The sequence below is a fragment of the Temnothorax longispinosus genome, chromosome 12, assembly GCF_030848805.1.
Source record: "Temnothorax longispinosus isolate EJ_2023e chromosome 12, Tlon_JGU_v1, whole genome shotgun sequence".
NCBI classification, from domain to species: Eukaryota; Metazoa; Arthropoda; class Insecta; order Hymenoptera; family Formicidae; genus Temnothorax; species Temnothorax longispinosus.
In genome coordinates this window covers 7701482-7727985 of record NC_092369.1, presented here as the reverse complement: position 1 = coordinate 7727985, position 26504 = coordinate 7701482, and the positions used below count along the sequence as shown (strand labels likewise).

The 26504-nt window shown below is 40.2% G+C and overlaps 1 protein-coding gene across 2 annotated transcripts in view; it reads right to left on the bottom strand.

Moving 5' to 3' along the window:
- Positions 1-771: 771 nt before the first annotated feature.
- LOC139822855 (cell adhesion molecule 2-like) overlaps positions 772-26504 on the bottom strand; it is an 83441-nt gene continuing 57708 nt past the window's right edge. The window contains exons 5-9 of one of the 2 annotated variants that reach the window (XM_071795000.1): positions 24889-25024; positions 19168-19301; positions 12684-12796; positions 12386-12459; positions 772-5842 (exon numbers count right to left, since the gene is read on the bottom strand). In XM_071795000.1, the coding sequence (XP_071651101.1) occupies positions 5760-5842; positions 12386-12459; positions 12684-12796; positions 19168-19301; positions 24889-25024 (540 nt within the window). In that variant the 3' untranslated portion in view covers positions 772-5759. The remainder of the gene's footprint in view (positions 5843-12385; positions 12460-12683; positions 12797-19167; positions 19302-24888; positions 25025-26504) is intronic. The other variant, XM_071795001.1, reaches the window with a different exon arrangement.

Genomic DNA, 26504 nt, shown 5'->3' with positions numbered 1-26504 from the left:
GATGGCCGGCTACGGTATCGAATTGCGGGATTTCGGGATTTCGCGAAAATCTTTTCCGATAGCGCCCGGTAAAATATGCATCGATACATATTCAAACGTCGACATACATCTCCCCTTCCTCTCCTCTTTCTTCGCCCCTCTCTCTCTCTCTCTCTCTCCCCTCTCTCTTTCTCTTTCCCTCTTTCATGAGTTTCGCACGAGTCGTTAGCGTTAATCGCTTTCCGGCGGTCTACAATCAGCCGAGCAAGGAAACGGCCGGTAGACCAACCGTTTACATCGGCTGGAGATTTCAAATTCTATCTGGCTCATCCCGTGTATCTTTCTCTTTCTTATTCTTTCTGCATCCAATTATTATCCCTGAATACGAAGAATCACGATTTGCCGACGCGTTTATTCTCCATCGAGCTCTGCCGGCCCTCGAACGACCCGCGAATATGAGTTTGTTTCTCCCGGCAGAATTGTTTCAGAAAATGGAGTTAGCGAGGAGCGAAAATAATATTACTTTCGTGCATACGCGTCAGCGTCAGCTTGTCCGCGTCATATTTATCGGCGAAATAAATAATAATTAACGACTTTAATATCAATTCGCGGTTTAAACTGTCTTCGTAATATAACGAAAGACCGAGCATTTTCAATCTTGATTTGGACTAATCCCATCTTTCGCACGATCTGAAATTATAAAGAGTATATATCAGCGCTTTAACAATCATCAATATTACACGCATTTCAATATCAATTTATGGACTTTTGGGGTAATAAAAGCCACGGGTATATAATGAAATATGATTTATTACTAAATTCGCGAGATATATACATTAGGCCATACACATAAGAACGTAATCTTTCTCGTAGGTTCCTGATATCTCGATGAGCGGAACGCCGCGCTCGATTCCTCGTCGTCGTGACGGCGAGGAACCTCTCGCGCGTTTACCGCTTTAAAAACACAGGTGTGTACGGAGGTACATATATTTATTTCCGCATCGGCGTTTTTACTGTATGTGTGTGTGTGTATATGTATGCGTGTGTATGTGTGTGTATGTGTGTGTATCCAGAAGCTCGTTACAACTGAAAGCTAACACCGAGTACATCGTCTTTATTTTTTTCTTCTTTTAACAACTACACGTCTCGCCTCGCGAGCGAAGATACGGTCGCGTTAGCGCGTTCTTGCGTATATTCCTTATCTGTACTGCGGCAATGTCCCGCGATACTCGAGACACGCCATTTGAACACTTTCACAATGTGGCTAAATACTTCCGTTATCTTCCTGGCGGACGCGAGATTGACATCCCCGCATCCGTTTAATCACACACGAGACTTCCGAGATGCCGAAGTCCTTCAGTACCCCTTCGAGTAACCCTTATACTATTATACATTACAGCGCAGTTATATACAAGGGTATGTACAATTCTTTGCTCGGCCAACGCCGCCGTAAATATCGGAGATATGTCCCCGATAAGACGTAAAACATACTGCCGCCCAACGACACTTCAAAGCAAACGAAAAGCTAAAGCCTGCTCGCCGGAATATGTAAATGTAAAGTGGCCTCGCGTTCTCTCCTGTCGTAATCAGAAAAGACGTATCAGCTATGTACAGTTTTTGTACGTCGAGTGCGGTTAACCGTGCCGGCGAAGTTTATTAACTATATGGCGAAGTGAGATATAATTGGAGCACGAAAATAACGATGGTGGATGTAATGCGGAATTTAAGCATCACTCCATCTGCAGTGGAATTTCTCGTACCGAATGAGGTATTAAAACGTCCGACTGTATTAATTATTTAAAAAGTGCTGCTCCGATAAACATAAACGATATAATAATAATTATGTGAAAATTTTGTTGATTTACGTAAAACCAGAACGATCGGAGAGATCATTTCTATTTATGCGTATCCCCTGTTTTATATAAACTTTTAATCCGTATTAATGATTTGAAAGAAAATCCAGTGCTTTTCACATTATTTGGATACCAAAAAGCTTGTCCATATAAAATATCGGAAATTCTTTTAAATAGCCACTTATTTGCGCCAATACATGTCTGACAGTAATTACGAACCGCAGGAAAAAAGGAATCGGAGCAAATGAATGTACGGTGACGTACGATTATACGTATACGTAATTAATACGGTATATATACCTTCGTACTGTCATGATGACGTGTTACCTTCTTAAGCCATGACGCAGCATGCTGCTAAGAATTAATGATAAATTCTCAACGCGAAACTTTACCTCCCACCTTTAAGTTCCGGCGGGTCTTTTGCATGCCAAAGAGACACCCTGATCACGCAGAACCTTACACACGCGCGCTATAATAACTCACTAAAATCATATATAGAACAATCTTTTTTTCACTCCGCAAATTGTATTTATCCCGCCGAAACGCGTCTCGCTTGTGCTCGATTTAACATTTGCCGACAAACGGAGTGCAATACTGAATTCCAACATGAATTTGCGATAAACGAACGACCGCGCACGCTCCCATTCCTCTTTACAGCCTCACGCGACTCCTCGTATAAACGCGGCGCATCCTGCGAACAATCCCATGATCGCGAGACCTTGCTACTGTTATCTAGGAAGTTATCGATTCCGAAATGGGAAGCGCGGAACTAGAAGAGCTTAACGGTTGTATTTGTTGCACGCGCTGCTGTTGTCGATAAACGCATCGAGGAAAAGCGAGACAAAGAGCGAATAGCGTAACGTCATTTCTGCGCGTTTGTAACATTTCAGTACACTTGATCACCGCGGTATCGCCGAATCTGTCATGAAATCCTCAATACAAACTGGGAATTTGAAAACAAAATTGCAATAATAAGGCTAACAATGCAAATCATACGCGAAAATGTGTTTCGAAGGTTTCCTATTAGATATCGCCTCGCATACAGTTACAAGCGGCTTTTCCGCGGATTATGGAAGATGATTGTATTCGCGATGAAGGCAAAGACCGATATCGCTCGCACAATCCTCCGGGATTCCAATTGAATATTTTATCGAATCGTCCTCTCGGAAGCGCATCTAATTAAACTTTAATGAGCGGTATCTTAATCGTAGTCCGCGAATATCCTCTCATCTAATGTTCTCGTGAGGAGACTAAACGTCCTAGTTTCGGGCGTGAGTCCACTTCGATGTCCTTCGAATGTATAATGGGTTTTATCGACGCCCGCGTCCCGGTCGCGGTGCTCCGAAAATCTAGCTATTATATTTATTACGTGAACATTTATTTATTTACGTCGACCTGTCGATCGCGATACGACGCACGACTGTACCAGCGAGACACGTGAAAACACGGGGTGGGACGCGGAAATGTAACAACTATTAATCTCGGGTGAAAAAATAACGCATTTCCGCGGAGAGTCCTGTATAAATATCTACGTCAGCCCTGTGTACGTTGAACTTTGTAAATTAATCGGCTTACGCGTATGAATCATATTTTCCGATCGCTCGCGATCGTTGATGGCGGCTGCTGCCGTTTCGTGCATATATGTTTATATACATGTGTGTGTGTTTACGCGATAAAAAAAAAATAAACACTTCGGGCACGCTGCAGCTCTGATGTTTGTTACGCATTTTATGCGTTGTACGATATCTCGCAGGTGTCGAAACGCCTAGGGCAAACAGCAAGCCAATGGACTCCTTTAACTTTTTATAGGGCAGTGATTTTCGACATGTGAATTTACGAATATTCATTGATATTACATATCCGTGATCGATCAGCCAATATTGCACAATTATAAATAATTGTGCACAATTATAAATAAATAAATTATAATTAGTATACAGTGTTCGAAAATTAATTTTCTGTCTTTTCAATAAAAGTTAAATCTAACATAATTAAATGTTTTCCGAAATATTTTTAAATAAAACATTAAGCGCTGCAATATAAATGACTTTTCGCAATTCTATTTCTTTTTTCAATTTCTTCAACTATGGAGTATTGTTAAATTTTCGATTTTAAATATAATTTAAATTTTAATAATTTTTGGATGAATTATGGATATATAAAACGATAATGATGGGAACTGAAGCATGCGTTATCTATAGATATCTTGTATAACGATGAATAAATTCTCTCAAGATTTTATAACGATATTCTTTTCTGCGATAATAAATGCAATTCTTTTCAGGGGATTACTGTTCACCCTAGCGGTAAAGATTCTTCTTTTTTACCTTATTCATTTAGCGGATTTTTCGGCGTGAGAATGTATTACGCGGCAAAAAGGGAGGGTGCTTGTGCAATTGGAGATTCGCGAGTTTCTTGGCTTATTATATTAATTACACGTATCAATTAAAAGTTATAATTAGAATGAAGGAAGCTTACGACGGGGCTCGATGAAAACGTGTGTCTACCTATAGATGTTGTATATATTTACACTCGGCCGCGGCACGTATATAATCGATAACGATTGCATCCCGACGACAACTGCTGCACCCGTTATCACGGACAGTGGTATCACGCTCAGAAGGTTTTCGAACCCTTCAAGGTACAACGTATTCTAGACGCTTTCAAATAAATTTCTCCCGATTGCAAAATTTTATGCCATTATATCACGGGAAGATTAAATGGGAAATAAAACTTGCAATACCTTATGCAGAAAATTATTTAAAGCTACTTCCCCGAGACATTTTTTCCGTATACATCGTCGTTTCTGTGCTTTCATTCGGATTATTTTTAAACTATTTTTATGAAAAATATAATATAAGCAAGTCAAATATAAACGAGAAGATCGAAAAACAAAAATACAGAACATAGGATTTGCATGCTATTATTTCAACGGGAAAATTGCGGGCATCGATATATGCCGTTATGTATCTGAACCAGGTGCATTTTTAGCTCGTTAAATTTTCTCGATGCGGATTTTAAATTCTTGATCAACTCACGAGTGTTATTTCTGGTACGGTATTGAGGTTAGGTACTTACTCTTCTTCCTTTTGACCTTCCTGATGTGTGTAAAATCTCATTCCTCACCGATGATTCCGATTGACTGCACCTCTCACTTCGTTTTTTGTAAAACTATTAACAAAACGATACATAAAAAAAAATAAAGATTCACGGGGTTCAAACTTCCGAAGAAGGTAGAAATCAATGTTTCGTTTTATGTTATAATATCAAGTGACGTTCCAATTGGCAATTTCCGTAGAATCCGTAATAATTTGTTAATAAAATTTCATTCAAATTTATTTTACGGCTGCAGAATTAGTTCATTTTCCAACTTATATCGTTAAGATGGAAAGTTCAAAAAGTTTCTTCTCGTTATCGAGAGTTTGAACTCCTGAGTGCGGCCGATTTGAATCTATTTCACGAGAAACGACGCAGATATCGATCCTAACAGAATAAACGAGCGTAGAGGGAAGAGATTCCTCGCACGTGAGGGAACATCGTGGATGTCCACTTGGTTATCGCGTATTTTCTTCCGTAGTTAATTAGACTATCTAGGATTTTACGAGTGTCGGGAAGATGGGGGGAATGTACTCTTAAGATCAACGACGAGCGGATCGATTTGCCTATTTAACTCGATTTCTCCAATCTAACGAGAAGGCGCAGCGACGTGCAAGAATCGCAAGAACGCGTGGCCGTTCGCCGTTGCGATAACGATCAACAAGTCTGACGCGAATCTCCCGATTTCTCGTCGCAGTTCGCTTCGTATTAAGATATGATTGTCTTTCGTCACGAAATGTTGGTCGTTCCTCGCCTTTCGTTTCCTCCGTGATCAGCTTTGTCCCTGTTTCCTCTCGGGTCGTCTTGATGCCCTCATTGTGCCGAAAGGGTCTACACGGGTAGTAGAAATCGTTGTAGTACTGCGGCCATCAACAGACATAGCGATGGGGTTGTCAGAGTGGCGAGACCTTGAACTGAAATATGAAGAAATGAAAAAGTTGTTAACGCAAGTCTTTTTTCGATTTTTTTTCAATCTATTTTGATCGCTAATAAAATAGCTGAAAAGCGACAGTTTGTTAGACGTTTAAATTACTAAAATTCTCTAATTTCTCTTCATCGTCAACGACAGAATTATCACGAATACATTTTACTATTTGCTACATCGTTGCATACTCGCGCTAATTCATTCCAGTGACAATTGAATTTCCGTCTCGTAGAAGAAAGATTACGGTTTCGACATGAGTGACAGTATAATATTAATTATGACATTCAATTATTCGAACCACAGATATGTAGGCGAAGATTATGTTGTAATGTGAATAGGAAAATTTCATTCGCACAAATTCCGTTGATATGTGATTAATAAATAATATGACTAAAGAAAGAGAAATTATGGAATCTACATATAACATCTGGGGTTATATAACGATCTATTTCGCGCTGTTTTTGATGTAAAAATAAATCGGTTCGTCAGCCAAAATCATGATTTTGTACTGATAACCCAATTTCTTTTTAGAGCAAAAACAGCGTGAAATATATCGTTACATAATTCCTGAAGTTATATGTAAATTTTTTATGTTTCTTTTATATATATAAGCAGCAGAGTTAGGAAAACATTCATTGAATAATTGTGAAGTTTAAATATACAATATACATGATACCTCTAAAAGAAATCTGAATAATTTGAAGATTTACGTAAGTTTGTATGCATATCTAATCTATTTACAGAATGTACAATAGCAATTATGGATTTTAAATAGGTTTTTCTAGACACACAGAAAACAGATAAGAGCCTGGAGTTGGTATCGTCACCTTCGTCACGCACGAGTACTTTGAGATAACTCGATAAGCTAGTTTTCTTTGGAGGAACGGTAGTTTAGCTGAAACGTGTGTAACTTTCGGATACATTTCGTAATGAGATGAAAGACTTCGCGCAAACGGCGCGGCGTCCTTATTCTTGCGCTCGCTACTACGCATTCCTAATGATGACAGTTTATTCGTTCTAGTTATACTTTTATCCTATTTCGACTATGTTAAAACACATTAAATTTTTTACGTGGTACGCATTTGTAATTAAAAATAAAAAAATTAACGCAAAAGAGCATCCTGTACTTGTAGGAGTTCGCACAGAATATTATTAGACTAGACATATTTAAAACTGATTTAAAGGAAAATAGTAAGAAGCCAATAATTGTTTTTTCAGGCATACTAAAACTTGCGTAAAAATTGTATGAAATTATTCAATAATTTCATCAAGATGAGAAATTATTCAACCGCGGTAAAGCCGAACGGAGATCCACGCTATGTTTCCGCGTACGTATAGAAAATGCGGGAATCACGGACGTGTGACAACTTGACCGTCATACATCGCGTGCAAAGCGGAAAATATAGTCGCTATTCAGGCAACGTAAACAGACGGACAATGCTAGTCATTCATATGACATAACTCGGAGGCCTATTGAGCTGCTGAAAATCGTCTACTCAATACAGTTTTTCAGATTTATTCCACGTTCTTTTCTTCTTTTTTTGCCAGGAGCGAACGCGAATGTGTGTGGTATTTCTATCCGCGCTCCGAAAGGAACGGCATTCGACTCATTCCGGAAATATAAAGAGAAATACAATATCAGCCGTCGACATAACCCAGCCGGAGCTATTGTCGGTTCACTCTCGCTGCGTTTTGGTATTATTTGTGAAAAGAATAAAGTTACGCGTACGGTCCTTTCTGCTTCCTATACGGGGGCAACGCACTGAAGGAGAAGAAACATGTTCGAGGGTTGATACTATCTGCATCGAATTTGTTGAATCTCTGTCACAGGTTATCTCCTGCGATTTTTGCAAGAAAAAGTGTGTAGTGAAATTTACGATTTATTCACATTCTAAAATTTTTGTCTTCAATTTTTGCTTCTTATCGCAGCATCCAATTTCTTCGCTTTTTACTTTTTAGATCAAATTACTGATGCAGGAATGACACTCGATGATCACATTAAATTCTTGGCTGCAGTTTTATTTTTTTTATGATAACTTAAAAATACATGAATAAAACTATTTAAATACGTACATTACTGCAAAATATTTAACTCTTTAAACGAATTATATTTCGTGTGACAATGCATCCATATGTTTTGTTAAATTAGTAACGACAGATATGCGGGTCTCACGCATAATAAATGTTCGCGGTTTAATTCTACTCTCGACAGAGTACAAATATAATTACATAACTAACAAAATATGAAACAGCAAAATTACGAAGATATTTTAAAATTAACTTATCCCGTCTGATTAAAATGGATTAAAGCCGGCCGAGAACGGGACGCCTTTTGGCAGGATCGACGACGTCGTGACCGAGTTAAACCGGTGACTGGGTTAAAGGAGAAATAAGGAAAGGGGGTGCGGAAGGATAATTTGAGAGGTTGTACAGGAGGGAACGAGGAGGAGGTAGGAGGAGTGACACAGGGAGACGAAAGGTGGCCGCTGATAGAAAGAAAACTGATAGTTGGCAGAGGTTCGAGTTATAGGTAGCTAGCTCGGCGGTAAATGCAGGAGGCGTAGCGCCGGGCCGTCGCGTAGGGCGCTTCCAAGAACGATTCCGCCTAACGAGAAAATCGAAGATCGTTAAGAGCAATTTCTTCGAGTCGTTCGACGTCTTTTCCGGTTTGCCTTGCCTCTTTTTACCTGTCCTCTCCTTCTTACACGGCGCTGTTCGACTTGACTCCGCCGACCGGGACCGGCTGTCTCGCTCTCTCTCATCTCTTTTCCCTCTTATTCTCCCCCGCGTGTCCGTTGCCCCTTTGCGTTTATTTCTTTTACCCTTTTACCCGGTGTCGTGCAGCGCTCGGCTCGCCCGGTCGATATTCGGAGGCCCACTTATGCAATTAGGCCGAGTACCATTGGGGTATCTAGCGACGATAAAAGCATACGTTCTTCCTTATATGTTTCGTTATAATAGGTATTTTCCGTAATGTTTGCGGTAAATAATGGGTACGATAACGACAAATGTTATAAAGATTATTATCGAGCGCTATTATCTAAGTAAGTAAATTCATGAATTATTCATAGATTAACGGAATGAATATTTTCCTTCTCTTCAAGTTCGTGAATTACTCGTTATTACATCCAGCATCGACCTTCCTATTTCGCAAAATTAACCGTCAACGGGTCAACGTTTTCATAGGAATTTTGCGCGGAACGTGTTTCGCGCGTTAACTAACAATGTGGGAATTGGCTCGACTTATGACGCGAATATTTCCAGACGCGTTGTCGACTGCGGCACAGCGGCAAAATATCCCGATAACTAGGCCGCGTTTGTATGCGCCGAAATGTTTGTCGGTTTACAATAGCATAGTTATACGCGGAGCTATATAGTCAAATGCCCAGGTATTATATGCATTGTAATTCCCTTCGCCCGCCCGCGGGATTTGTATTGCGCGGCGTGACGCGACGGCATGCAGCTAACGCACATTTGATCATTCTCGTTGCGCATTCGTAATGCATGAGTCGTTACGATCGTCACGGCGCGGCCTCGCGATGCATTCTCAAAAATCGTCCATCGTCGTCGAATCGAAAACGTTTACCTTCTCATCGGAATGCAATTATTGCTCGTATTGTTGGAACGAATTTCACCACTCTTGCGACACGCAATGCCCAAAATATCTTACGCGTACTCATTCCGTACTTATTGTTTCTTTTTATTTTTTGAAACAAGCGTATTTTTCAATGTACTACCTTCTTTAAGGAGCCAATTCATGAGACGTTGAAAATGAGCGTCGACAAGGTCAACGTGGTGGTTTCGCTTTGATGCTAGCGTCAAAGAAATGAAGTTGAATTTGTTTAATATTCAGCGTCGTCGCTGAATCGTCGTTAATCGTCCCAGTACAATCAAACATAGACTTTGAAATACGTAAAATATTCATTATTTTCAAGTAATATCTTCAAGTAATAATATTTTATGGATATATATATATAAATAAAAGATATTATTTCTGAAGATTTTTGCTTGCTGAAAATGAGCGTCGAGCGTCAACGTGAAAAGGCACCTTTATAGCCAGCCAATTGTATCACGATGTAATAAATTATCGATTATCTCTTAAAACAATATGCTGTTCAATTTGTGTCACTTATTACAGTTTCCGATATCTTAACGGCGATATTCGTCCATAATACAACGGCCATAACTTACAAAAATAGAGAGCGCGCGACACGTAACAGCACCCTCTAAATTACAAAAAAAAAATATATATCCGTGTCCGCGGCAGGTGTTCCACTGGTCGCGTATTTTTCGACGTATTTTTCGAGCCGGCGAACACAATCGTATACAAATGCGGTAAATCGTTGATTACCTTTGTGCCCCTAATAAAAGAGAGATATGCACGTTCGGAACAGTGTGAATCGTTGGCTGATCGGCCGCGGTGGCTCATTCTGCCAAAATTGACCCGAATCGAAAGCACGACGCTGCAGGCGTGGAGTGTACCGCGTGCGTCCCCCCCTCCTCTCCCTCTCTCTTTCTCTTTTTCTCCTCTTTTTCTCTCTCACTCTCGCTCTCGTTCTCTCTTTCTCCCTCTCTCGCTCTCGAATGCCACTATTGCGATTTCAACGACCAGTCAACTGCGAGTGTCTGTGCGTTCCCACGAAAAATACTCTGCTTACATCGCCACGAAATATTGCCGCCACGTCGCGTGTAAACGAGTGCTCTCGCGAAAAGTCGATTTATGGTCCATCGGGCGAGCCGAAAAATACTATTGCGGTAAAACTCGTGATATATGTATATCGGCATACGCCCGGTGTCCGCGAGCGTGTGCGCGCTGTAACGCAGCGCGCGAATCGTGAATTTCTTATCGTAACTCGAATTGCGTGACGCGAGGGATTAGTTGATAAATATTTAATCGCGCGTTGCGCCGAGCATTGCCGCGAGCGTTGTTGGTCGGGAACGCGAGTACATATAGACATACACCGCTGTATACGATCTGATGAATCACGTATTCTTCCCCACCCCCTCATTTCCGGTTCGCTCTACCGATTTTCCCCATCGGCGACACCGCGCGCGCGGGAAACGAGGCGCTTTCGCACCGCCATAATTTCGCACCACTTATTACAATTATATAGCTTAGTTTGCTTATCGATTGTTTTATAACGATGCTCTGGATATCAAAGATGTGGAAGGGTATAAGCAAGGAGAGGAGAGTATAAAAGTGGTCGAAACTAATTTAAGTAGGAATTAGATGATAACGAACGCACCGCGGTCGCGAGCGAATCCGGTGGGGCGCGGCGAAGGAAAGGATAAAGTAACTGTGCAGGTGCAGCTGGGTGAGAGCGTGCTGCGAGGGCAGGTGGCAACGGTTGTAAATTATTGTCTTAATTTCTCCGCAACCCTTGCTCCCCGCGGGAACCGAGTCGGTCGATTAGTCGGGCCCCGCTGTAACGCGGGTCCCATGCTAATTTCGCATGCCAGGAAATAATAAAGCGCGTACATTTCCTCGAGTGGTTACCACGAAAGAAATGTACGGTATATCGATAACCGAAGTTGCTGCGAGTACAAACACCCTTAATCGCGAGTACAGCTCTATTTGCCTTTGCCTTATACCTGGCGCAAAATGCATTGAATAATTACGATTTCGATGTTCCTAATTTACACAATGTGATTATTGAAGAATGTTTTAGACAGGCTATTCAGGAATTTTATTTATAATTTATATGTTTCGAATGCAATTATAAATTAAGCATAAGTTTTATGTATTATATTTCTTAATCTTATATTCAAATTATAATGTAAAAGAGAATATTTTCATATGTGTCTATTATTCTTATATTATACAGTCGCGTGTTAAATCTTATATTCGCACTAGTTTTTCTTATTTTCATATTTTCTCTCGTTTTCTGCCACATGATAATTTATTATTTTGATCATACGCATTCATATACAGCAATTTAATAAAGATACATTGCGAATGCAAATAATTTTGTTCTCAATACAAGCATATAATTTATTCTCAGACATTGCTGTATCAAATTATATATCAAATTATGTGTAATTAAAATTTTTGAATTGATTATTAAATTTGTCAGTTTACTCCACGTACATATGTCGTGTGCATTTTCCGCTTATTGTTAGTAAAATAGTACGTACGTACACATAAAGCAGAAAATTTAAACATAAATATTAACTTTGTAGATATAATTCTGATGTACAAGTGTTTATGTACGTTTATGCGCATTATTATATGTTTACGGAATATCAAATTATATATAATTCTATCTCTGATGTTATCTCATATTATATCATCTAAAATGGGTTTAACAACAGCGAAAATTATATATTAATCGAACGTTAATTTCAAATTCTTCTTTTCATTCGCGTGTTTAATCTGTTTGACTGAAGGTTGATTGAAATAACCAGATTCGCGGGCACGAGAGAGCGTCCATAATCGCGAGTCTTTATTTTCGTCCACGTGATTTCGAGCGCCGATAGCGATTCGTTCGTCGGTTAATATATCGATTGTTACTGTAGTGTCATGTGGGCTTACCAAAGACCTCGGTGGTGCGAATATCGACGAACGGGTTGTCGAGTTTGTGAGCCGATTCTACCGTCGCCTCGCACCTGCAACAAGACATTCGATCATGTTTCGGAGTTGGAGCGTGGTGGCCGGCCAGACGGAAGGATAAATTATTGCGCTCCATCGCGCGAAACTCGCGTAAAACGAGCTATCCTATTCGCGAGCAAGTGCGATGTATATTTATAGGGAGTATATGCGCCGAGGTGCCATAGGTAACGGCTCTGTCGAACGACGGAAATATACTGCACGTTGTAAACACCGAAATTACCTAACGTTTATCTTGTCGCTGGCAAGATGACCCGGCTCCAGCTCGAGCAGTAGACTCGATATCGTCGAGTACAGCCCGTGCTGCTCGAACAGTTGCTCCGAATCGGGCTTCACCTGGAAAAACCATCGTTCGTTACGCAACGTTTCTTTTCGCCGCTGATCGAATTGAGTCGCATTGAAAGTAACTTTCCGTTTGCAGCATCGGGGAAGAATGAATGTCGCTCGTCGCGAAGTTCCGTCGGGCATGGAACCGTCGATCGATCGCCGGTACAAGCTTGGAATATGAATAAACGGGCAACGCTGCCTTGCTATAAATAAATCTTTGTTATCTCTTAAAATTGCTCGCGTCAATCTAGATTAATGCTAATCTCGTGTAATTAACTATCTGAGAAATTCATTAAGTCTGAGAAAAGGTTGATTATTAAGAAAATAGAAAATATAAAAATGCAGGTATTAACAAATAAAGACGATTGTTATTTGCAGATAAAGTAGCTAATTATAGATATTCACTTGAAAAAAGATACTATTATTTCAAAATCTCGAAATAACCTTGTTAATTAAGCGCGATTCTCGTTGGAACTGATCCATGCATAAGAACGGAGACATAAATCCAGAGCATAGGATACGTGCCAGGTAATTATACATCTAATAAATCGTAGGCCAGACTCTGCCGCGATGCCGAGAAACAAGGGATGTCGGAGCGGGATGCAATATGCGTCCGGTACATTGTTGCCTCGAAGAACGCAAAGGCATTGAGGAGGAAACGAGGAGCATGAATGTGACGCTGCAGAACGACGATAATGCACCAGCGCGATGCTTCGATGTGATTGCGCCGATTCTAATAAATGCATACCACGTGCATCGCGTGCAACTGCGATAAAACGAGCAAATATCGTTTAGAGACGAAGTTAATATCGGCGCGGGTAGCTTCGAGATTATCGCGAGGATGATTACGGAGTATCGTGTTGAAATGGAATTAAATGTAAACAGGCGTGCTGGCAAACAACGCCGGGGTATCCTGAATAAAGTTCTTATTATTGTATATGAGACGCATTAAACGTTATAACAAACATTCGTTACGAAAAAGCACAGTTTTTAATAGACATAAAATATAGGATAACCGAGAAACTGTTGCTGGAGGTGGTACGTAGAGAATAAATGTTGAAAGTAGGATCAGTAAAAAAATGTGGGAGCAATATATGTTACATAGGGGAGAAATGCTATTGTTATTCTGTATACTTCCAGCATTGTCTCTCGCAAGATTGGAATCGTTCAATTCAATTTGTGACTAAATAAATAAACAGATAAAATGCTCTGCATTTGTGATTACGGTCGCGAAATGTATTTCGAGTGGCGAAATTGCAGTTACAAATTCATTGTGAAAGTATCCTATATCGGTATATCCTATATCTTATTAATGTTACAGAATGATCGCGCGGAAGCGTAATTAATGCAGATATTTCTTTCCTACTGTTAAGCTAAAAATATACGCGCGGTGAAATGTATTAATGATACTTTCCGACGGTCCCTTCAGACGCGCGTTTGTCAGATTCGCCATATCCATGTCCCGACTTCATGCAACAGCCGGATATACGGATCTCGCTTTGTAATTCAAGTCCTCCAAGTTCTTTATACCCGTACGTCGTATTTTATGTGACTGGAATTTCCATTTTTTGCCACGACAGCGACACAATTCCGCTCGCTTATTCCGCGCCGCCTTTTCCTCCACTCAACTCTCTCTCTCTCGTTCTTCCAATTTTACTCCACGCGTATGACTGTATTCTATGTGTCTTCCCGTTTATCTTCGAAAGTCGAGACTCGACCCCGTTGCCTCCTATTAATAAACCACTTTGCGTACCCATATATATGCATATGCACCTACACACGCACACATACTCACTCATACGCGCAGGCATGCCGAATTGTTACACGGGCATTTTACGGGCTTTCGAATATTTCTCACGCGAACGAAAAACTTTGACGCGGGCCTCGCTTGTGCGTGTACGCGCGTTAAGCAAGACGAGCAACGGCGCGGAACGTGCGAAAGTTGACGGACGGAACTTCGTCGAAAGTTTCGGTACGACGACGCTCGTTTGAAGCGCAGAATTTCGTAATTAACGAAATCGCGAGACTGCCGTGACACGGCTATACGCAAATGGGGCGAAAACGACGAGCCTCGTGTTTCGACGTCGCGTCGTTTAAATGTTGCCGAGGACAGTCGTCGCGTCGCGTCGCGTCGTCCCTCCTGTCCCTCCCTCTCGCCCACCCTTGGATGGATAAGCATCTCGAGGGAAGAATGCTGATGATGTGCAAAAGGATACGTCGGTATCGCGAGAGCAAGCGAGGATCCAGTTGATAACACTGTGAGTATACGCTGGAATATTTCAGCGGCCGCATATCATTTTCGGCATATTATCGACAAATTCTAACGCTTTACGTTTTCTCTATCATTTTATGAATTCTGCAGTGCTTCCGCCCGGGTTTTGTCGCCGGGCGTATACGTCCCTTTGTAGCGAGACGCGTTCTATCCTGACGCAACTGTGCGCTATATATTTCGCTACATATATTCTATTTTGTGTGGAAATACGATGCAATTTCGTCGTCTCCCTGGCATATCTACGGCGTACTTACGCGCTATCTTTGAACAGTTGTGTCGTCCGGCAATTTGTCTCGGCGCGCTCGGTAGAAGACAAAAGCGGGATAATAAGAAAATAAAGGCGAGAAGATTAAATAATTTTTAAGCTAGTCGGAATAAGCTCTTGATTCCGTCGATAGTACTCGCTTCGATCGCTACCCCCGTTTCCGACTTCTCTTTTCCTACGATTTTCTCACGATATATCTATATATTACGTATATATCTATATGAAACCAACGATTCCAATCCAGTTTTACCTCTTTCTTTTGCACTTGTTCTCCATCGAAATAGCAACGAGTTCCAATACGATAACAAGACCTCCTGTGCGAGTTACCTTTCTTGTTACCTTCCTTATCGAAATATCTCGCGCGTGTTCTCTGATATCGTAATATAATTTATGATCCTCGAATGTAACGTAATAGCTTTAACATAATAGTTTCTTGTAAACAAATATGTACATACATGTATGTCTTGAACTGGACTCCCAGACCAAACTCAGAACAAGCGATACGAGTAAACACGAATGACTAATTGCCATGCTCACGCAAGTAAGTTCATTCCGTAATTATTTATTCGTCTTCACGCATGTTGGGGCTCTGAACAAATGTACAACTATGCAAATGTAACAAATATATCACGTTGAAAAATTCCGCGAGAATGGAGAACACTTTAGATTGTTGTAAAAGTAATTGATGCAATGTCAGCGATTAGGAGCCCGAAATTATGACCCATGTAATGAACGGCCGTTTGAAGAAGAATTTCTTGGTTTCACACACCGGCTGGTAATACCTACTACTCGGCCAGAAAGAATTCATTAGGACCCCGCGAAATTACCCTCGATCTGTTGCCGTCTCTCGCAGACACAGACCACGACCGCGACATAATATTCGTTGCAGAGCGAAGTGCCACATTACAGGTCTACAACGTAGAACACTTCTTTTTATAGCAACATAATTCATAAAAATACTCGTTTGGCTGGTATGGCGACGACGACTCTCGAGGAGTGCTGCCATTTTCGCCGCTCTTATGTGACGACGACAAAGGGTTAAAAAGCGCATGGTTATCACGAAAGTAGGGATTTGGAACGCAGCTGGTCTCGCTTTCTTTCCGCGACGTGATCGTCCAGAATGACCATTATTTTCTTGCGCCGCGCCGTGCGCACTAAGAGAGTAGAAGAAAAGTTAGAATATTTGCAGTTATAACGATTTTCTTTTTTAAATTTTAGTGCGACACAGCTAATATGTATAAAAGTTAATATTTATTCGATAAAATAATTTCTTTATGTATAAAATAATTCAAAAGTAAATAATTCTCTTGGAATAAATCATGAAACTGAATAACATAGCCGTTATTAACAGCGCACAAAATGTTCAATTTAAAGCGTTAAAGATTGAATAATGTAAAGCGCTAAATGGCATAAAATTAATATCAATTTTCATTTGCTGATCACAAATGTAAGTATATCGAAACAAAATCTGCGAGTTTGGAAAAAAAAGCAGACCTTAAAAAATCAGATGTTTGGCCGCTCTATGGCCGCTCTTCGTCGTCACTTTACGATGGCAACACGATTCTCTCCTATCATACCGCTCATCCACTACATATTCCTTAAGTTGGCGAACGATCGAACTTTTTCCCTTCGCGAGATTACTTGACTCGCGTTAACAGGTTTTTCGAGTCTTGCGACACGAACATTTCCGAAACAATATTACTTGTTAAGTGCTATACTAAACTCGCGCAACTTCTAATGGACGTCGTTGGGAGCGTTGCAAAGTTTTCTCGGAGGGAAAACGGTTCGACAGGGGGCGGGGGAGGGAAGAAGCATAAGCGAGAGGTATGTTCCCGCGGAAAAGGAAGACCGGAGTCCGAAAGATAAGGAAGAAAGTTTCGGCGCCGCCGCATGCGATTCACTGCGAGAGGCTCTAAAGAAGCGTCGCTCGGTATATTGGCGTAATCTTCGGGGTCTTTAAAGCTTCGTCGAAAAGCACTTGCACTTTACGTGACGTGATTTGCCTATTCTCGACGTAAGAGCGTCGTTTATTGACACACTTCCCCGCGTGGTTCCGTCCCTGCCCGTCGCGCGGCCGACGAGAGTAATCTCTCGTGTAAACGGTGAAAAAGAGGGCCCGTCTCAAGTTTCGCAAATTGAATATTCTCAAGGCGCCGTAATTTCATGTTTTCGGCAGTGCGCTACGATCCTCGCGAGGAAACCTCTCGCGAGGGAAACAGTTATAACACTTACTTCGCTGTATACTTAGGTTAAATCTAACAAAAGAATACAAACGGAGACGGTCAGTAGTTTTTTTTTTTTTCACTCCGCGCAAGTTATAATTGTGGTAATCCTTCTGCTTAAGATAAGATTAATCTGTGCTCTCTTTATAGCTTTACTTATTTTCACAGATATTATTCCCAGCGCGTCTAATTGTTCCTCTATCCTTCTCGTTAATAGAACGGACGAAAATAATTATACGAGTTTGCTGGCGGCCAACAAAAAAAAACCCGGAGATATTCTTGCCATTTATCTTCGATGATTTTATCGAACTTCTTCCCTATTCTCGCTTAGAGCCAAGAAGTACGACCGGGTTTTCTTCACCCGGCAACGCCGATAACGATACATCAATATGCATGCGATAGAAGCTTCGGCGGCCTCGAGCGATAGGAGGATTGAATTATTCGTGACGTGGCGAGAGAAAGGAAACTTTGTAATAATAACGTAAAACGAGAGAAATAAAAATCCCACGCGGCAGAATAGAACCTTCTCTCTCCCTCCCTCTCTCTCTCTCTCTCTCTCTCTTTTTCTCTCTTTCTTTCTCTCTCTCACACACGCGCGTTCCTCCGTGGATTTATCGCGTGTTCGTTCGCCAACGTGAAAAACAGACACCGACGAAACAGCAAGCGAGTGTGTTAGATTTAAAAACATGAGCGAAATGAATGAGTGGGATAAAAATAAAATTCGTTTCCGGATTTTCATCTGAGATCATCGTGCAGGAAGGAGGAGATAACAATTAAGCCAGGAACTCTCGCGCGAACCCTGCATTCTCTACTCGGAAGCTTCCTCTTCTATCGCAAACGCAAATTGACCCCTCTCTGGCCACGAATTAATTAGAGAGTCTCGGCTTTTTTCTCGTCCTCCTTTCTGAACGCGCGCTTTTGACCCTTCTTTGTCCGATTCGCGATTATCTCCGCGGGGCTACAAACGAAAGTTCGGAACTGACGGCAAGAGAATAATAGGTAGGCAAAACCACGGCGTATCACTGATCGCGTATTAGAAGGTTTCCAGGTGCTGAATATCGGTGCACGATGGTGGCCGATGCAGCTGTGTATGAGAGGAATGGGAATCCGTTTCGCCGGTCGTTAATTGGAGCTTTGGCTCATCAAGCGTCGCCGTTGCTTACGCGATGAAATCGAGCCACATCGCCGCGACGACGGTCAAACTCTCAGTCGGCTTACCGTGGAACCAGCTTGCCGTTCTCTCTCTCTCGTTTTCCATCCTCTCGCCGTACAACCCCGTGCAACCCCAACGCGTGACCGTTTCTGCCCGCTAGTGTTATCCACATGCTATTTCAGGCTTCAACGTTATACATACATGTCCAATAGATTTTGTGCAAGTTTGGCCATCCGTGCGACAGCGAGTACACGCTGTAAACGCTGCCACTCGACAAAGATACAATAATATAATATCGATCGTGAAACGTTCTATTTTCTCCTTGTCGTGCATCTAGCTTGTTTATGTATGTATCTTTGACTAAGATGATACATTGAAAATTCAATTCAACAGACAATATTTCTGCGTTGTGCAATATCTTCCCCGATGCTGCGAGAAATATAAACGTCGAAAAACTATTGCGCTCACCTGCTGGTCATTAACGAACCATCTGAGTTTTGCGGCAGGATGGGACTTGCCACTGGTGCAATTCAGCGCGAGCACGTCTCCGCTCGCGTATACCTTTTCCTCTCCGGTTATCATTGGCCTTTCTTGAGGTAGTGCTGTGAAACAATGAGAAAAATTGTTAGACATAAACGTGGTACATGTGTGTTAATTATACGACATAACGCTGTTTATTTCAGCTCTATTTGCAGCTACTATTAATTTCTAAGATGATATGAAAAGAAGTACATATTATTTATATACTCTATTATAAACAAAGTACTTAAAAAGCAAACATTCATGCACACTTTTTTATAATTTTAATTAGGTATAGTTAAACGGCCTGACTGGCAAGTTTTATTAAGCATAACACAACTGTTGTGTTATGCTTAATAAAACTTGCCAGTCAGGCCGTTTAACTATACCTAATTATTTCATCACTGGCGACTAACTTTTATTGAATATTTATAATTTTAAGTTGAAATATATAAAATAATTTCCGGAGAAATAAAATTTATATACTATTTAATAAAACTATACTTTTTCAAATAGAGAAGGAGAGAGAGAGAGAGAGAGAGAGAGAGAGAGAGAGAGAGAGAGAGAGCACGAAGAGAATTCTCAGAATGCAGTCGCTTATCTCGGCCTTATTCGCCTAAGACGTCTAATACTAAATCCCACATTGTTTCGGAGGCATAAAAAACAGCGTCGCTCTTTGGGAACTTTGCGCGGTAAGGCGTAAAGTCGGGCGCACCATTAGCAAGAAGTTTTACTGCCACTAAACGCGTTTATTAACCGAGCTTTAGATCTCGTGCATTTTAAATTTTGGCGTATACGTGCCGCTCGCGTTAATGTTCTCCATAATGAAGCGGCCATACAATACGCCGTCGCGTAGACACGATTAATAGTCGAAGCCGGGAAAGTGAGCTCCATAAGAATGCATCGGGGATTAGGTGCGTTCGCTTGGGAAACACTCGCGAAATTTACGACGACGGCCGAGGCCGAACGCGCGGTTGTTTGACGCGTATATTTTCTGCTGGACAGAGAATTCGCCTAAATAGGAAATAGATGCTTCCTGTTAGCTTTATTTCTAAAACTCACGTATAAATTTGATTTAAATTTTTAACTTTATTTTAAATAAAAATAATTACATGGTTTTTACACGGCTGCGCGTTTTTAGTAACAAATTTAGAATTAAAAAAGTTTTGCACGGTATGTACTTTCGAATTCTTCTTTTTTTTAGACTGTATGCAAAAACGTTCGGAAAATATATAAAACAGCAAGATTTTTATAGCATTGCACAAATAATTTTTATAAAATTTCTAAGTTAAAAATTCCGTTAAAAATTAATTTTTCTATATAAATTTTATTAAAATAAATTAATTATATATGTATAAATCTATGAATATATGTATTGATTATGCTTTTAAGTAGATTTCGTTTTTGGTTTTAATATAACGCATATTAAACTTTATAATATTAGTTTGAAGAATGATCCATTTTTTATATCATTGGGCGCGTTCAGCAGACCAAGCCGCTCAGTAGCAGTCGAACGTGATTGGCTCTTACTTTTAGAACCAACCAATCAACGTAGAATGTTGATAAGACGAACTCAACAATTGTGTCTGCTGAACGCAGCTATTATTATATGTGTAAGGAACACGAATGTAATTTCTTGGCTGAATTTAAATTTGATTTCGGTGATCATTTTCTCCATTATAACTAAATCTATATGCAATGTGGGTTAATCTAAAAGATCGGTCTTTATCAAAATCACTCTCCTCCCGATAAAGATACCATCCCGATAAAAGTGTATCTTCCAGATAAGCTTCTACCGCGACATTCTGTTCGGAATATTTAAGAAGCCAGTCCAGGTTTTACAAAACCATCTTTCGACTAATAATCTTTCCCTTCTATAATCTGACGTTTCCGCTGGAAGCTTCGTTAATTCGTTTCCAGACCACAAACGGCATTTATTTGTTTCTATTTTCAGTTGACTCATTTCAAATAAATTGAATTGTACAGAAAATTATTTCAGTGCAAAAGAGTATGAACGTTGTCGTTTCTCGTATGTTTGATCGGTTCGGATAAAATATTAGCGAAAAAACATTTTTTAAAAGAATATATAAAAATCCTTTCAAATTTTTTAAAAATCTACCGAGTTTACAATGAATAAAATAGACCAACAAGTAATATTACCGTAAAAAGCAAAAATATGTACATAATTAAAATTTTGGATGCTGTCGAAAAAGAGCTTTTCTTGTAAAGGTGGAATTTATTAATATTAATATGACAGATACTGGATACAGATACATATTGATCGAAAGCACAGTAAGTTCCCCTGCAATTAACTCTCAGCGTGTTTTAACGTTTGGCAATAAAGTTATCGTCTTGCCGGCACAGCGACGAAATAAATTCGAATAATTCACGCTCGCTTACTCCCGTTGAAACGCATTCGCTCGACGCCGGAAACGCGATCAAACTCGCACGTTAGCGAGAAGAGATGAGATGGAAAAAAGAAAAAAGTATACAAGAGAGCTCGACCGCTAGGAGAAAGCAAGGCGTAATCAGCCATGAAAACGCAATCAGATATCTATTTTTATGCAAACAAGAAAAAGGACAGCTATATCGGACAGCGAAAAAAAGCTAAATCATCTCCGATACGGAATTCCCTCTAACTGTGATTTCATCTTATATCTATGTTTGATAGAAAATATCTATGTTTGATAGAAAATCGGATATTTTATTTCTGTATCTCGTGTCCCGATTACACTGAATTTTTCGTGACGGTTCACGGGGCGAGATTCGTTGCAGTCGTGAGTGAAAGGCCGCAAGGCGAACGACGCGGGTTATCGATCTTTCCGCGGGCCAGCAGCGTGAGGGAGGAAAATTTCGTCGCAAAGATGCAGTGGGAGACGAAAAGCCGACAGGCCGGCGAAACTTGGCACGACGACAGCCTCCTCGAGACTCCTACAACGATCTTAAAATTCCCCCATCTATCCTACCATCCTTCTTCCATCCTCGACGACCGTCCCGCTCGCGCTGGCGCGCGAGCATCTCGGGATATCTCTTTCTCTTTTTCCGTCTTCTTTGGCGTAGCCCGCGACGGCCTCGGCGCGGGCGGCGCGGCGCGAGAGCCCAGTTACGGCTTAAGACTTACGACGCCGTAATATTTATCGCGTTTCGACGGCTTTATGCACACTTAAACTTTAACGCCCGCGCTTCGCGCGCCGCCCGAGCAAATATCGTGCTCTTCGCGGAAACGCGGAGGAAAGCGTGCGTTCGTTGCCCTCCTTTTTCTCTTTCCCTGGTCAAGGGAATCGACGGAGACAAGATGAGAAATAACGACGTGGTCTTTCATTCCGAATTCTGCAAAGTTAGCACGTCTCGGCGATGTCGGAGAGCGCGATGTCTTGATACTGACCCCCGCACAATTAACTCTCTCGCATTAACAAACCAATCATCAATTTTCACGTTATTCGTTGATATGCCGGATGATATGTATCTCGCGATTAAATATTATGAATGCATATATTCTTGTAACGCGATTGTACGAAAAATTTTTACGAGCACACCGGTAAAACTGTTATTTAAATCGCATAAAAAGTAATTATTTTTTTCAATCAAAATTGTTTTCGTGACTCATAGGCTCTTATTGCGCGCTTTATATTTTTCGGCGCCAACAAAACGAAATATAAAATTATTAAATTCTATTAATTACATTTCATTCGGCGAGTTACACGTCCGTTTTTAAATATATCTCCTTTATTGAATTGTTAACGACATACGCGAAATTATTTTTGTTTCGTATGCAATGTAACTTCCACACGAGCGGATAGCCGTTTGAGGAATTAACTGAAGAATAAATGCGCTTAATTTACGCATTTGTAGTTTCACATCTCGACGGGTATTTTCTCTTTCTGCAATAATTCCAAAATCCGTTCGCCGCAGTCCACACTCTGTCGTTCACGAATTATATTCATTTGCGAAATAGCAGACTGTGTGTTGTGGCGAAATAATTATAAGACGATTACGTGTGCCAATAGCGGGACGGTCCCTCGTAATCGTGTCTAACCTTCCCTTGTCGAGCCGTCTACCCTGAGGTGAGTTAATATCCAACTCGGAGCCACTATGTACTATGGTATCGCCCACTTTGACCATATGATAATCCTATTGTAACGGATACCGCATCTAGCGTGTGCTTGAGATAATTAGATACGCTTCCTTTGATCCTCGTAAGAACGGTATACGCATCTACGCGCACGGCCGTATGGATTGTCTATCCACCACGGATTGATCGGTCAATGTCCTAAATGTCGCGTGGGAATCACGTGTCGCGATTATCTATCGGAAATCCAATCTTAGGAAAGAAAATTAACGTGACTATATCAAGATATCGCGCGATCTTGTTTCCCGTTTACTATTTTATACTCTTGCTTTGTCACGGGATAAATCTGTTACATTTGCAGTATTACACATATCGATGCTGTACCTCGCTGCTGTATTGTGTAGCGTGTAGCTGATAAAAGCGCGTTCAGAAATCGCAGGATGCACAGAGATCAAATAACAAAAGAATAACAGACAAACAAAAAAAGAGGGTAGATGACGTTTTCATGTGCAGATTATTGATGAATTTGTAACTCCGCACGGGCGCGTATGTACGTACGTTCGATGGCGCAATCAAATAAAGAGCTGAACGATTAATCAATCAAACTGTTATTCGTTTACCCGCTTGAACTGGTCAGTGGAGCAAACGATTATCTGTTTGTCCATCTAATCAATGAAGCGATTATATGGTTGTTTTTTATCTATTACGAGGTAAACGGAAAATCTGAAATACACGAATATAACGTGTCTAGTTAAAGAGAAGAATTAATTGGATAAGATAAATTCAATTTTTAAATTCAATGTTCCCCGCTACATTCATTAAAGAGGTGATTTTTTCAGATTACTTTATAACATTAACGTGACGTTTGTAGTAAGTATTAATTTTCTAGAGATAAATATGAAAATATTGTACGGCAATTTGTAGAGAGAGAAGATATAACTGATTTGTATTATATTCAATTTATATATTCTCTTTTAAATGTCTTATTCTCTTAATATATTAATTAGAATTTTAAAAATTCAAGTTATGTACGATATTCGAGTTTTTAAATTGTTTTTGATTACTCTCGATTACTGTTAATTTCTCTATCAAAGTTACCGATGATCCTTGTGTTTGTCATTCGTTTAATCCTATTCAGAAACAGCGTTTCCAATAAGACGAACTTGACACATTCGGTAATTACCACGTTCTCCGACTACTAGATTGTCTTGCGAGTAATACCGAATCTCAGTAGCACTTGCAAACTTATACGACGCTGTAATCTGATATCGTCAGCACTCCGGTGGTGAGTTGCTGCTAATTTCGCGAACTAATCGGTTCATTGTAGCCAGATGAACGTGTAAAGCGGTAGCGAATTCACAGTTAGAGTGAGTCCTCGGCGGGCTCGTCAAGGATGATGGAATATCACGAAAGATAGCTGCAAGTATCGACTTCTCGTTTCCTCCCATAAGGGTAGGAGACCGATGGTTATCTCTTTCTCTCTCGCTTTTGGCATGCTGCTGCCGAACTCGACCACGTCGTAGTCTTTAGTCAAGTTACCAAAGGATAGACGCGGTCGCGTTCAAAGCATTATTAATTAAACGCGACACCGGCCCACTCACCTATGACCTCCATTCTCGCCTCGGCGCTGACTGTGTTAAAGCTCGGCCCCTCTCCGTTAACTTCGCATTTGTACACGCCGCTGGCATGGAGGTTTGCGTCCTGCAGTGTCACTTTCTGATCGTCCGAGTGAGATTTCTGAAGCAGAAAATGCAATCTCTTACGAGGAATCGTACGTGTAGAATAATACGTTCAAAAGTTAATGGATACTATACTTAAATGAAAATTATCAATCTTTAATACCGCATTCGAGTATTCGTCGATTAATTCCTTTTAATATGATTTGATGCGTTCTATTAAACGTGTTTTTTTTTCTCGCTTATCGCAGTTGACAGCGTAAAAAAATTAATTTTTAACAGCGTGAGGAATTTTTAATTGTAAACTGTTATAAAAAGATAAAAACATAAATTTAAAAATAATACGAATAAAGATAAATTATGCATTAAAAATAAATTAAACAAAAACTAATGTGTGTATTATATGATTTATATTTAAGTGACGAGAAATGTTTATTTAGTACCAAGCGAAAGTTTATTTAGAAACTCAATTTCTCGTTGTCAATTTGTTAAAGGGCCGTAAGTATAAATATTTGAAATTTTAATAAATGAAAATAAATTGCATTAAAATTTAAATGAAGATAAATTACATTAATAGACGAAAAGTTTCAAATATATCTAACGGGCGAAATGACAAAAGATGCATATTGCGTTTGACAATGCATGCAATTTATTTTTAAGACCGGATCTTTTATTGCTACTAGAATAGAATTATTAAAGTTTGAAAATATATCGCAAATGAAGATAGATTGTGTTAAACTCGAAGAGAAATATATTTAAGATATTGTCTATCGAGGACAAAGTGGTGAAAGATGGACTTGACGGACTTCGCGATTCTTCCAAGCTATTTGACGGCGTTTAGCCAACGTATAATAATTCGTGTCATTACGGTAAGGCGGAACGGCGGGACATCGACTTTACGAGTCATTTAGTTTTTAGAACAGTGAATCGTGCCGGAGCAGTTACGTCGTTACAAATGGCGGCTGCAGATCGCGCATGATTACGGAGTTGCTTTCTTTTTGCCGCGGGCTTGCGATCTGCGACTTTAAAAGACTCCTACGCTCGTTCGTTTTTTTTATTGTATTAAAACGGCTCGTCTATTATACTCTGCTCAAACTTATGCGTCAGTGGAGAAAAAAATTAACGGGCAAATTAACTGGTTCGGGACTTTTAGGAATTGTTTAAGAAGTCCCATCCAGGAACAAATCCATTCAAGAAATTTTTGATATAATTAAAAGTGTTAACACAAAATTACTACACTGAGAAAAAATGTTCTGTATTTTAGTAAATATTAGTTTGCATACAACTGTGACTCCATTTACTAAAATAAAGAAAATTTTCCTTTTTATTAGTATATTGTGTATTTACTGAGAAAAAATATATACTAATAAAAAGGAAAATTTTCTTCATTTTAGTTGTATGCAAACTAATATTTACTAAAATGCAGAACTTTCTTTTTCAGTGTAATAATATATTGCACAAAATTCTCCTTGTAACGTGCTGACAAGATGTAATTACATCAATTGTTGCATTAAAGATTCTGGCATTATGTCAAGCTCTTA